At 47.2% G+C, this 13,923-nt stretch overlaps 1 protein-coding gene across 1 annotated transcript in view; it reads left to right on the forward strand.

Annotated features, from left to right (window-relative positions):
- The window catches only part of Phgdh (phosphoglycerate dehydrogenase), a 39,291-nt gene extending 29,652 nt beyond the window's left edge, over positions 1-9,639 (forward strand). Inside the window, exons 8-12 of the mRNA XM_010643544.2 lie at positions 2,916-3,068; positions 6,309-6,441; positions 7,456-7,586; positions 8,437-8,674; positions 9,311-9,639. Of these exons, the coding sequence (XP_010641846.1) occupies positions 2,916-3,068; positions 6,309-6,441; positions 7,456-7,586; positions 8,437-8,674; positions 9,311-9,465 (810 nt within the window). The 3' untranslated portion in view covers positions 9,466-9,639. The remainder of the gene's footprint in view (positions 1-2,915; positions 3,069-6,308; positions 6,442-7,455; positions 7,587-8,436; positions 8,675-9,310) is intronic.
- Positions 9,640-13,923: the final 4,284 nt, after the last annotated feature.

The following is a 13,923-nucleotide window of genomic DNA, read 5'->3' on the forward strand; positions in this document are numbered from 1 at the left end:
TTTTTTTTTTTTTTTTTTTTTTTTTTTTTTTGGTACTGGGGATCGAACTCAGGTCCTTGCACTTGCAAGGCAGGTGGTAGAACCACTGAGCTAAATCCCCGGCTCTTCTTTATATATTCTTGGTGTTAGCCCTCAGGCTGCGGAATAGCTGGCAAAAATCTTTTTCCATTCTGAAATTGTCTCTTCACTCTATTGGTTGTTTCCTTTGCTGTGAAGAAGATTTATAATTTGACATGATCTCATTCGCTGATTCTCTTATTATTTCTTGTGCTATTGGGATTCTATTTAGAAAATCCTTGCCTATGCCTATGTCTTTAAGAGTTGTACCTATTTTATTTTTCTGTAGATTAAGTGTTTCTGTTTTAGCATTTAGATCTTTGATCCATCTTGATTTAGTTTAGTTTCTACATGTGGGTCGCCAGTATTACCCACAACATTTATTAAATAGGCTATCTTTTTTTCAGTATGTGTTTTGGCCCTTTTGTCAAAGAGCCAATAACTGAATATACTTAGGGCTAGTTCTCTGTCCTCTATTATTTCCTATTGATCCTCATGTCTGTTTCTATGCCTATACCATTCTTTTGTTTAGTTTTTAATCACAGTGGCTTTGTAAAATAACTTAAAGTCTGTTTGTTTTTGCTTTTTTCTTTGGTACCAGGGATTGAACTCAGGACCTTGTTCTTGTGAGGCAGGCAGTGGAACCACTAAGCTAAATCCCTGGCCCCAGTGCCACCTGTTTTGCTTTTGTTACCCGGAATTGTTTTTGCTATTTTGGTCTCCTCTGATTCCATATAAATTTTAGGATAATTTTCCCTAGTTCTTTGAGAAATGACACTGGTATTTTGATTGGGATTATGTTAAAAATCTGTACATCAGTTTTGGAAATATAGCCATTTTGAAGATGTTGGTTCTGCTTAACCAGGAATGGGAGATATCTTTCCATTTTCTGATACCCTCAATTTCCCTTTTCAGGGTGATATAATTTCCATTCTAGAGGACTTTCATTCACTTCCTGATTAGGTTAACACCTAAGTATTTAATTTTTTCAATGCCATTTTAAATGGTATTTTTTTCCTAATTTCTTTTTTAGTAAGTTCATTATTAGCATGTGGGAATGCTATTGGATTTTGTGTGTTTATTTTGTATCCTGCTACATTGCTGAATTTGTTTATTAATTCTAGTAATCTTTTGGTGGTGTTTTTTTGAATCTTGTAGCTAAAGGATCATGTCATCTGTAAATAATATTTTTACTTCATCCTTTCCTATATATATATATATATATATCTTTTATTTCTTTCTCTTGCCTGATTGCTCTGGCTAATGTCTCAAGGACTGTGTTGATCAGGAATGGTGATAATGGACAACTTTTGTCTTGTTCCTAATTTTAAGTGGAAGATCTTCAGTTTGTTGGCAATACGTTGGTCATAAACATCTTTTTTCAGATTCCGATAAGATCCTTCTGTACCTAATTTCTTCAGGGTTTTTTCATGAATGAATGTTGGATTTTGTCAAAGGCTTTTTCTGTGTCTATTAAGATGATCATGAGATTGTTGTTCATGGGATGAGTTATATTTATTGATTTGTGTATGTGATGAACTATCCTTTTATCCCTGGGATGAAGTCTGCTTGGTCATGGTGTATGATAGTCTTGATGATTTGTTACATTCTGTTTGCCAGCATCTTGTTTAGGATTTTTGCATCTATTTTCATTAGAGAAATTGGCTCATAGTTCTCTTCTGTGTTTGAATCCCTGTCAGGTTTGGGGATCAGGATAATAATGCTAACTTCTGAAAATGATTTTGGAAGTGCTGCTTCCCTCTCGGTGTCATTAAAAATTTGAGGAAAATTTTTGTAAATAGGGAAGGGAGTTGGGGGTGAAAGGAGGGCAGGGGTATGGGGAAAAAATGAAAACCAAGACCCGTCATGTAAAGGTGCAAGATCTCAATGAGGAATGTAACTGTACTGTATGCCTAAAAAGTACCAATAAACTTAATGAGAAAAATAAATTGAGGAATATTCATGTTAGATCTTCCCTGAAGTTATTGTCGAATTCACCTGTGAATCTACCATGTTCTGGGCTTTTCTTAGTTTAAGGTAGTTTTTCCTTTCTTTTAAGTCTTCTTGGTTCAGTTTTGGCAGTTCATATGTATCTATAATTCTCTCCATTTTCTCTGAGTACGCCATTTGTTTGACATATACGTTTGTGACGTAGTTGTTAATAATTTTCTGGATTTCAGTAGTGTACTTTGTGATTTCTAACTGCATTTATTTATTTCTTCGTTCCTGTTTTGGGTTTGTTTGTTTGTTTTTAAGATTGGCTATGAGTTTGTCTATTTTATTTACTCCTTCAAAGAACCAGCTCTTCAATTCACTGATTGCTTTCTGAGCCTCCACTTCATTAATTTCTGCTCTGATCTTTATAATTTCCTTCTTTGTGCAAGCTCTGGGTCTGGACTATTCTTGTTTTTCTAAGATCTTGAGATGTATCATTAGGTTATATATTTGGGCTCTCTCTGTTTTTCTGATATAGGCATTCACTGCTATAAACATCCCTCATAGGACTGATTTCATTGTGTCCCATAATTCCTAGTATGCTGTACTGGCATTATCATTTAATTATAGAGCTGTCTTATTGCTTCCTTAATTTCCTCTGTGACCCATTGATTAGTCAAGTGTGTTGTCCATATACTTGCACAGCTTCTGTGATTGCTTTTGCTATTGATTTCTAATCTCATTGCACTGTGATCTGATAATATGCATGGTAAAATTTAGATTCTTTTGCATTTACTTAGACATGCTTTATTAACTAGTATGTTGTCTGTTTTCCTTCCCTCTGCTTCTCTTTTGACCTGGGGTGGCCCAAGGGGGTTCTGGTCCATCCACAACAACCAACTTCAAGATCTCTTTTGGGACAGGAGCCGCCCCGAGATCGAGCCTTGGTGGACCATGAGAATGTCATCAGCTGTCCCCACCTGGGTGCCAGCACCAAGGAAGCCCAGAGCCGCTGTGGAGAGGAAATAGCCATCCAGTTCGTGGACATGGTGAAGGGGAAATCCTTATCAGGGATTGTAAGTATCACCGCATGGGGCTGGGGCAGTGGAGGTAAAGGGAGGAGACGGGAGGAGTCTTACAGAGGATGGTGACCTTGTGGGTGACCAGATTCAGTCCTCCTGGGAGCGGAAGATGGGGTCCACTTGAACTGGCTCTCTTGGAGAAGGGTGGGCAGGAGCAAGCTATCTGCAGCTTTGGTAGCTGTGGGAGCCCTGTGGAGCTGTTATATTGTAGCCCTGCTGCAGAGACTGTGGCCCTTCCCAGTGCAGCCTCTAGAGAAAGGCTCCTTTGTTCTCCACATGCCTCAGGAGTAAAGGAGCTGTTGCTAGGGTGACACAGCCATGTACAGGGGTGGAGGATGGCCCACAAAGGGAGCTGACATCCTGTAAACTCCTCGGAGCACACTTTGCCTCGTGTCTGTGATCAGGGCCTCACTCCACTAGGACAACCTTCGTGGCCTCACACCCTCGCTTCGCATCTTTTCCCTTGTTGGGCCTTCTCCTCTAAGCTCAACCTGATAACATGTTGGGTATAAGTCTGGGTACCAGAGAATGCCGCAGCCCTGGGGGTACAGAAGATAATGAGGAGGACATCGCTCCTGCAAGGGGCTCCTTGAAGACATAACCTGTCTTTTACAGCCCGCCTCATTATCTTCTGATAATGAAACACTGTGGCTTGTCAGTAAGGTTCTTAAATTTATTATATCTTTCTTTTAAACTAAAATTCTCCGTTCCCTAAGGACCAAAAAAAAAAAAAATGCCTTAAGTTTCTCTGCAGCTCATGTGGGTGTGGGTTGGCCTGGAGCCTGTACTCGGTGCTCTGAGAAAGTCAGGGACTGAGACCGTGTGTGTGAGGGGCCCTGGCCTCCTGGCTGACCGGCAGCCTGGGGATGTTCACTTGCAAGGACGGAACTGTGCCGGGAAGGACCGGATGTTCCGTTCGGCCTTCCTTCCTCTGGTTCGACAGCCCAGATGTCCAGGCCACCCCGCCCTGACATCCTGAGTGCTGTCTTCTGTCACCTCTTCTCTCCCACTCAGTCTGTGGAAGTCAGCACTCAGTAAGGCCCGTTACCAGAGAGGGGTGTGATGAGAGCCTGTGGTGGAATCAGAACGGGAGTCACATGACCTGGACCTGGACCTATCTGTTCTTTCCTCTAAGCTTGTTGGCGCCCACTTTCTCACTCCTGCTGCCTCTTGATAGGCTTCTGAGAAGGTTCATTCCTCCCTGGTGCCCTTGATGGGGACCCAGCCTGGGGCTTAGGGAGAAGGGAGGGAGGAGTCCTCTGCCAGTCAACGTGAGTGTGGCTTTCGAAGGGCAAGTCTGTGCCCCCCTTATTGCAGCCCATGTGAGGAGTCACCTTATCATCAGCTGGTGCTGGCATTCCAGTGCTTTTCCAGAACAGAACTCTGTGGCATAAGTACCCTCAAATGGAACCACAAAATGTCCCTATCTTACTTAGTAAAAACTCTTGGTCAAAATTGTTAAACGTTAGCAAATTTGACTTTTGGTCCCAAACTGCTGAAGGGTATCTGAGAAGGCATTTGGGAAGAGAGATGATGTTTCTGTCACTTTGGGAAGTATCATAGTCACTTTTACATCCCTGGGACAAAATACCCAACACCTACAACTTAAAAGAGGAGAGCTTAATTTTGGCTCAAGGTGTTTTAGTCCATGGTCAGCCGGCTCCAAGGCAGGAACAGGATAGCGGAGGGACACGGAGAGGAAAAGGTGCTCAGCCCTTGCAGGACAGTCTCTGACCTGCCTCCAAGGCTTCACCTCCTAACGGCACACCTAGTGGATGAGTCCTGAACGACTACAGTGCCCCCGTGATCCAATCACCTTCTGCACATGTGAGAATTTCAGATCCAACCCAGAGCACCAATTCTCTATTGCATCTTCGCCAGTTCATTTCTGTTCTAACCTCTGCACAAATGGGTCAGGTTGGTGTCCAAAGGCCCCAGACTCTGCCTGGAGCCCTCGTCCTTCTCTTTTAGAGACTGAAGACTGGGCCTCCCTTTAGTCCTCCGAGCTGCGATGAGCACCTCCCCAGGGCTGGGCCGTGGTGCCCCACATTCTTTCGGGGCGTCTTGATGGAGCATGCTCTCTGTTTCACAGTAATCCAACTTCCTCTCAGCAGCTTGCTGTCTCTGCTTCCTCTTCTTCTCTACCCTCTTGGAGAGGACAGAGAGAGGCCTTTCCACAGGAAGCAGCCACACCAGGCTTCCTTGCCTCAATGGTCATTTCCAACACCAAGATTCTCCTTTAAAAAAATACTTTTCCACTGATATCCTTTGAGAGGAGTGCAAGCAAAGTCTTGCCATGGAGGCCCGGCTGACCTGACCTCCAGCTTGTTATGTACCTTAGGCTGGCCTTTGAACTTGTGATCCTCCTGCTTCAGCGTCCTGAGTGCTGAGATTACAGTACAGACGTGCAACACCGTGCCGGCCTTACAATATCTTTATGAAAACAAAAATAGAAGCACAATGTTTTCCTATCACCTCTTGTCGCTGCCTGTTTGATTTCCATCAAATCCCAGGTTTTCTATTAGATTTTTAGATGACTCTTACGTGCAGCCTCAAAATGCAATAGGAATTTCATAGGCTGCTTTTGTGTTGTCAGGTCCTTGGGGAACATCCAACTGGGCATGCCCCGGACTTGGAACTTCAGGAGTGGCTCTGCCTCTTCTATTCTTAGCACGCCTCTTGGTTGATGGATTTGCTTCCATGTTAGAAGCCTGACTGGATCGTCAGAGCTGTGTGGCTCCAGCTTTATGTATTGTGGTGATTGAGCATAGCGTTTAGCGACAAGGTGAACATTCACGTTAGAAAAAAACCAAGATAGAAAATAAAAACTCAGTAAGTTAGGAGTGCTATCCCAGAGAGAACCACGCCTCCAACTCCAGCTCCCCTGTGGCCGTCATCTGCAGGTTAAAGACCCAGGCTTAACGTGCTGTTCAGACCCTTCTCCAGCACTGAACAAAGGCAAATCTGCCACAAGGGGGGATGTGTGTGGTCTGAGCCTTCTGTGTCCATTTCTGGGTCTGAAGTTTTCTCACCAGTAGGGCCAGGTCATCATCTCTTTGTTGGTGGAGGATGGAAGTTGTCACTCACGAGGCACCCAAGGCATGAATAGCCCCGTACCTTCCCTCCAAGTAGAGCTGGCTCATGGCAACAAAACCTTGATCTGGTCACTGGTCTGGTAGGTGTGGCCCCTACTTTCCTCTGTCTGATCTTGCCCTTTCTCCCCATTTTCTGTAGGTGAATGCCCAGGCCCTTACTAGTGCCTTCTCTCCACACACCAAGCCTTGGATTGGTCTGGCAGAAGCTCTGGGGACACTGATGCAGGCCTGGGCTGGCTCCCCCAAAGGAACCGTCCAGGTGCTAACACAGGGTGAGCATGGACCTTGCGGACCACACACACAGCACAGGGAGTGGGAAAGGGGTGTGGATCCGTCCCTGCTGAATGTGTCCACTGCTTGCCCACAGCTGGTGAGACTTGGGTGACTTGGGCTCTTCTCTGAGTATAGCTCACTTACGACTGTGTGTGGGCAAAGGGTAAGGACTATAACAAGCCATTGGGAAAGTATATTTAATTTTCCCAAATCTTGTTTAGGCAATATTTTTAGGATAGACGTGTTTGGCGCAAGAGAGACACTCACAGAGACAGTTTTGTGCAAAAGGCAGAGAAACCAGTGGAGGGAATCCCAGATTCAGCATCCAGACCATTTAATTCTGGTTCTCACCCTGTGGCTCAAACTGCTGGGTGACTTTCTTCCTTTGAGCCTTGGATTCTTTATACGTGGCTAGTGAGACAACAGCGACATTCCACCTCTGGGCTGCTGGGCAGGCCGGGGCTGGGGCTGCCTTTGTGGTGGAGCCAGCCCAGTGGCTGAGTGACCAGGGAGGGCTCCATGTCCCTTAACCTCTGGAGAGTTGGCCTGCCTCACTCACTGTTGGCCCCTTCCGCTTGTGGAGAGATGGGCCGGGGTGGGGGGCAGCGGGGATAGGCTGTAGCACTAGCGATATCAGGGAAGGTCACCCACTAGTTGCTCATCTCTGCTCAATTCCTGAGGCTGGCAAGGGTCTGAGTGCCAGATAGGAAGGAATTTCCCAGTGTCTCCTAGGAGACGAGAGGCAGGCCAGGGTGGCCAGAGGAGTTCGGCTGAGTCTCGGAGAGGAGTTTCTCCAGCTGGCCGAAGTGTCCTGGGTTTTCCAGCTTGGACCCCGATAGTCTCCCCTGCCTGTCTGTGAGCATTCTGGAGGCAGACTGCTGGGTCCAGGCTGGGCCAGTGGTCCCCAGGGCACAGAAGAGCCCATAGCCCAGAGCTAAGGGCCTGTGGCTTCCTGTGCCCACCTGTGGTGCTCAGTGAGCAGTGACCTTACTGTAGTTCCTCTCCGTCCCCAGGAACATCTTTGAAGAACGCTGGGAACTGCCTAAGCCCCGCCGTCATTGTCGGCCTCCTGAAGGAAGCTTCCAAGCAGACAGATGTGAACTTGGTGAACGCCAAGCTGCTGGTGAAAGAGGCTGGCCTCAATGTGCGCCTCGCAGCCCATTCCCTGTCAGCCCTGCCCTTCCGCCTCTCATTTGCTGTGGGCTCCCAGCTGTCTCAATGAGTGGCAGTTCAGGGTGCAAGTCCTGCCATTGGCCCAGTTTACCCTGTTTCCCTGTAAGAGGTAGCCATGATGTCTTCATGTACAACACAAAGGTGACACCTACATCTGAGTGTTTCCGGATACCAGACGCCTCTGAAAGCCTTTTACCTATAGATAGCTAAGTGCCGTCTATGAATGGGAGGCGGTATGGCGCCCCCTACTGCACAGCCAGGGAAGATGAACAAGGCTGTGTCCGAATGGAGGCCTTGGTGATGGCCCGGTGCGTTCTGCCTCGCTCCATTCAGTGCTCCTTACACCACAGATCCAGCACATGAGTTAGTTTGTCTGGGAGAAGGCAACGCCTGCTGCTTCTCAGGGCCTCCCCTCCTGTTCTGAGCCAATAGGACCCGACAGAGGCAATGGTGTAGCTCTCCCCACCAGTGCCCCCAATTCTGTCTCTATTCCTATGTCCAAGTCAGGCCACTGCTGACTGTGGGGAGCAGGAACTTGGATCAGGAGGGGCCACCCTGGGTCAGCAAGACAGCTGCTGAGTGCTTCTCACGGTTCTGCCTCTCACCTTCCGTCCCAGTCCTCTCCAGTTCCTACCTCTCCTGCTCTTCCCTTCAGGGAGGTCCCTGCACACTGAAGCTAACGCACAGGGCACAGAAGGACCCCACCTGCCCTGGCCCTGAGTTTCTGAGCCCTTTGGACAGACTGGACCCCTGCACATAGGTGATGAGGCCCAGCGGACCCAATGCAGCCAGGAATAACCACCCCTGCCTTCTCTCTGCAGGTCACCACCTCCCACAGCCCTGCCGCCCCTGGGGAGCGGGACCATGAGGAATGCCTGCTGACTGTGGCCCTGGCAGGTGCCCCCTACCAGGCTGTGGGCTCAGTCCAGGGCACCATGCCTATGCTGCAGGCGCTCAGCGGAGCAGTCTTCAGGCCAGAAGTGCCTCTCCAGCGGGGCCTGCCCCTGCTCATCTTCCGAGCTCAGCACTCCAGCCCCGCAGTGCTGCCTACCACGATTGGTGAGAAAGGCCTGGGCCGGGGGGCTGGCCAGGGCCCTTGGGACAGAGGTGGGGTAGGTCCAGAGATGGGGATCCCCAGATTTGCTCCTTTCCTGTGTGCCTCAGAGAGTGTCTGGATCTCCCTGGAGCGGAGCAAGTGCCTTGTCTACGGTCACAGAACAGTGGGACAGGAGCACCTGTTAGCAGCCTGGTCACAGCCAGGCCCGAGCTGTGTTGGCCATGCTGTTTGCACTTGAGCCCTGTTCCAGCAGTTCAGGGCCGTTGTGGGCAGGTTTCCCTCTTCTGCCGCCAGCCTGGCTACAGCAAAGCCCAGTTTGGCACATCTTTGCCAGCTGCCCAGAGGAGCTTTCCCTGTCCATTGTCTGTGTGCCCCCCCCCACACTCTTGGGCTGGAGAAAACCAAATCAGCGAGTCAGGAGCTGCAGCTCTATGCCTGACAGTCAGGGCGGGCCTCAAAAGTCTCTGGAATGTTGAGAGAAACCAGCAGATCCCTTGTTCTTTCCACCTCACCTCTTTGATGTTGAGACCAGCGTGATCCGTTGCCACTTCGATCATGGCTGCCTGATTCTGACCACTCGCAGCCCCTCAGGTCTTCTCCCATGCCCTGTGCCAACCAGGGGTTTCCTCTACTTCCAGGTCTCCTGGCAGAGGCAGGCGTGCAGCTCCTGTCCTACCAGACTTCAATGGTGTCCAATGGGGAGACTTGGCACGTCATGGGCATCTCCTCCCTCCTGCCCAGTCTGGAAATGTGGAAGAAGCAGGTGTCTGAGGCCTTCCAGTTCTACTTCTAACCTTGGGGCTCACTGTCTGCGCCTTGGGGCTTCTGTGAAGAAATCTAACCACCCTGAGCAATAGCGAGAGGCGATCAACATTCCTGGGGCTGACTAGGGCCTTTGACGCTGCTCTGCTGCAATCCTCTGACCCTGCAGTACAGCAGGAACCATCCAATAAAGACAGTGCTCCCAGCCTTGTCTTCCTGCTGTCATTGTCCTAAAGAACCACGAGAGGGCATGAGTTTTTGGCTGCCAGAGGGTCAGAGGTGGGGAGGGAGGCTGGGATGGGTAAATGGCCTGAGTGTGGCTGATCTGAAAATTACCCCTTTCTCTAGGGTTAGAGGAATTTTCACAGGAGCAAACTCAAGGTGTTTCAGATTGTGGCCATTGAGATATATGTGCATATTAATGGGTAAAATTCAGCAAACGAGCACAGCACTGTGTGACAAGTGCTTTTAGGAAATTCAAACCTGACCCCTCCTATAGAATTCTCCTGGGAGTGGGGAGGCAGAGTGTATAAGTCACTGGACGCATGAGTGAGGGACCAGGGGTGTGTGGGAGGAGACTGGAGTCCCAAGGAAAATGTGCTCTAAGCTGGGTGGTGTTCATATCTCTGAGGAGATATTTAGAAGGATTTCCTGCAGGGAAGAAAATACAAAGCCCTGTGAATTGGATAGGATATTACTTTTTTAAAGATTATTTTCATGATGTCAGAATGGCACTCGCTGCAGAAAGCTTTTCTTTTGAGAGCTTTTCCCCCTTGTAGTAGGGAAGAATCCATTCCTGACTGCCTAGGGAAACCTGGCACTGGGTAGCTACGTGGCACTGGCAGGGACCGCCCACCACCCCCTTAGTTAGTAGTGGTGGTAACTGATTGTCAGCTTGAGTGGGAATTGCCTGGCTGAATTGAGTCAACATGGTTCTGGGCTTGAAAGACCCACTTTAAGGAAGACTTGTCAAAACAGTGCAAAAAGAACGGGAGTGAAAGATTTCAGCTGATCTTCCTTGGAGAGGCTTCATTGCACCTCCTCAGTGGTTTTCCTTCTAAGGAGGAGTTTCAGTGGTTTTCCTTCTAAAGAGCTTCGGCCATTTTCTTTCTTCAGGGGAGCGGCAACACTTGTCTTCATCATGAACGTCGTCTCCTGGTTTTCAGGGCAGATCCTTCAGCCTTCTGGTATAGGCTTCCAGCACTGGGCCTTGGGCCTTTCTGGCACAGATCCTTTGGTATGAACTCTTCTGTGTCTGACTAGAAAGCACCAACTAATACACATTTGTACCAGGAGTGACTCTAGAGAAACAGAATTGTAAAGATGAGAATTTCAATGGGTTTAAGGATTCCTGGAGCTGATGATACTCTAATCTGATGAGCCTGAAAGATGTCATGGTCCCTCGTCCTAATACTATGGGGTATACTGGTAGCCCTTGGCATAAACTGCTTAAAATGATACCTGATGTAGATCCATTTGATTATCCAACTCACCACTTGTGAGATGGAAGAAATTTAGAGACTTTATATGAATCTTTTGAATATTTTTGGCCGAGTGGGAAATATGATGCTGGCTGGTGGAAAACAATGAACTCAAAACATCCATAGGAAATCTAAAGTCTTCCTACTGTGAGGGCAAATTAGTGAAAGAAAATCAGGACCTCAAAGATGCGAGTGCCCAGCTCCAGACACATAAAAAAGTTAAAAGTTTCTAAGTGTATCCTGAAAGAAAATCTGTGTTTTTGCCATAAATCAGAGAGCACAGAATCCCAAACGCAGGCCTTCGTTATCCGATTAGTTAAAATACTGTTAACACTCAGCCTCGGAAGATGTCTGAAGTACATGTAAGGACATTAATCAGAAAAGAATAGGATCCCATAAACTGGAATAGAGGTGTTTGAGAGGATCTCAACGAGGCCGAGGATATTGAGCTCTTAGACTCTAGTGAGACTATTTTGACAGAAGAGGAGGTTTCCCCACACAAAATACCACCTCCGTGGTATCGGCCCCTCCCAGCATACCCTAGAAAACTAAACTTAATATCCAAGCACATAATGCTGACACTCCTCAGGATCCACCCTCACCACCCACTTTTACCTCTAGACCCATAACGAGGCTCAAATCCCGGAAGACTCCTAAAGGTGAGGAACATAGTGTGACGCACGAGGAGGTCCACTACTTTCCCACAGCATTTTTTGAGTTTTCTAATTCTCACAAGCAGTGACCTGATGAGTATGTGTGGGAGTGGATTTTAGGGTGTGGAATAATGGCAAAAATATACACCTAGATCAGGCTGAGTTGGTGATGAGGGCCCACTCAGCAGGGACTCTGAATTTAATGTTGTGGCTCGTGGAGTAAAGAAAGATGTCAATAGTTTCTCTGGCTGATTGGCAGAAGTATGGGTCAAAAGATGACACCCTGTGAGTCAGAGATGCCTGATATTTCATGGTTTATTGTTGATGAAGGGATTCAGAGGTGTAGGGAAATGGGAGTGCTGGAGTAGATTTGTCTTGTCAAACAATCTGCCAAGCTGAGATGATCCAGAAAATGAACCCTTCACCAACCCCTTGAGAAGCAGATCTCTTAGGGGAGCACTAGGATCCCTGAAGAGCCCCGTCATTGCCGTCCTCTGTATGCTGGACCTTAGAGTGAAGACTGCAGTTACTCCTGTGAGAAACTAAGGCAATGGGCTTGATTGGATCCTAGAGAGGCAGGGGTCAAGTGGCAGAACAATTGCCAAAGCAGAGTGCACAAGTTTATTGTAATGGACAGCAAAAGCAGAGCAATGATCAGAATGGTTTGGCCCTTGTAGATCTATGGTGTTGGTTTATCAGCCATGGCCTTCCCAAAAGTGAAATAAACAGGAAGCCTAGAAAATTTTTACTTGATTTATATAGGTGAAAAAAATTTAAGGGCAAATGAATAGAACCTACTTCAAATCATAGTAACACGGCCCCTCAACCAGTTCCCAGATTTGAGGCAGTTTACAGAGCCGGAACACCTTGAATGAAAGGGATGCTGGGTCCCCTTGAGGAAGGACCCTGGGGTCCCACCAAAAATTACGTGGTCAGCCTCTCTGCCATCCTTACCCAAAGTGACCTAAGGCCTTTTACCAGAGCAACTGCACTGGGGAAAGGGAAGCGAGTAATCATTTGGGGAGTTACTGGATGCTGGTTCTGAGCTAAAGCTGATTTCAGGGGATCCAAAATGCCGCTGTGACCCTCCAGTAAGAGTAGGGGGCAATGGAGGTCAGGAATCAACAGAGTTTTAGCAAAGTTCCAACTCGCAGAGGGTTCAGTGGGTCCTTGATTCCATCCTGTAGTCATTTCCCCTGTTCCAGGATGTATAATGGCAATAGACATGCTCAGTACTTGGCAGAACTCTCACATTGGTTCTTTAACTGTAGAGTGAGGGCTGTTGCAGTTTGAAAGACAGTGGAAGCTATTAGAGTTGCCTTTGCCTGGCAAAAATAGTAAATCAAAATCAATGCAGAGATTAGTGCCATTACCAAGGATTTGAAGGATGCAGAGATGGTGATTCCCACTACATCTCCATTTAATTCTCCTATTTGGCCTTTGCGAAAGACAGATGGATTTGGGAGGATGATGGTAGATTACCATAAACTGAATCAAGTGGTGACTCCAATTGTAGCTGCTATCCCAGATGTTAATCACTTGAGCAGATTAACGCATCTGGTACTTGATATGCAGCTATTTATTTGGCAGATGCCTTCTTCTCCATACCTGTCCATAAGGCCCACCGGAAACAATTTGCCTTCAGCTGGCAAGGCTGGCAATACACCCTTCACAGTCCTACCTTGGGATTCTGTTAGCTGTCCAGCCTTCTAGTACAATTTATTTTGCAAGGAGCTGGATTGCCTTTCTCTCCCACAAGGTATTGCACTGGTCCATTACATTGATATTTTGCTAATCAGGCCAAGTGATCAAGAGATAGCAACCACTCTGGGTATATTAGTAAAGCATTTGAGAGCCAGATGGTGGGAAATATATCCACTAAATTCAAGGTCCTTCCTCAGCAAAATTTCTATGAATCCAGTGGACATGTAGACATACTCCTTTTAAGGTAAAACATAAGTTGTTGCATCTGGCTTCCCCTATAACTAAAAACTAGGCACAAGACCTAATGGACCTATTTGGATTTTGGAGGCAATGTATTCCTCATTTAAGTATTTTACTTCAGCCAATTTACAGAATGACTTGGAAAGCTGTCAGTTTGGAGTAGAACCAAGACAGGAAAAGGCTTCACAACAAATCCAGTCCTGACACTTTCAGCATTGCTGAAAAGTCCAAGCCCAGCCTCCTCTGATATAAGGCAAACTTAGCTGCAAGCCCCTGTACAAATGAAAAGAAAGTTAAACACTTCCAGCATTCAATGGCACAAGATAGACATTTCAATTCCAAAGTTAAAAACAGGGAAATAGCGAGGAATGGGAACAAAGTAAGATCAATATCCAGCAGGACAAACATTAA

The sequence above is a fragment of the Fukomys damarensis genome, unplaced genomic scaffold, assembly GCF_012274545.1.
Source record: "Fukomys damarensis isolate Sample0158 unplaced genomic scaffold, DMR_v1.0_HiC HiC_scaffold_33, whole genome shotgun sequence".
Classification (NCBI taxonomy): domain Eukaryota; kingdom Metazoa; phylum Chordata; class Mammalia; order Rodentia; family Bathyergidae; genus Fukomys; species Fukomys damarensis.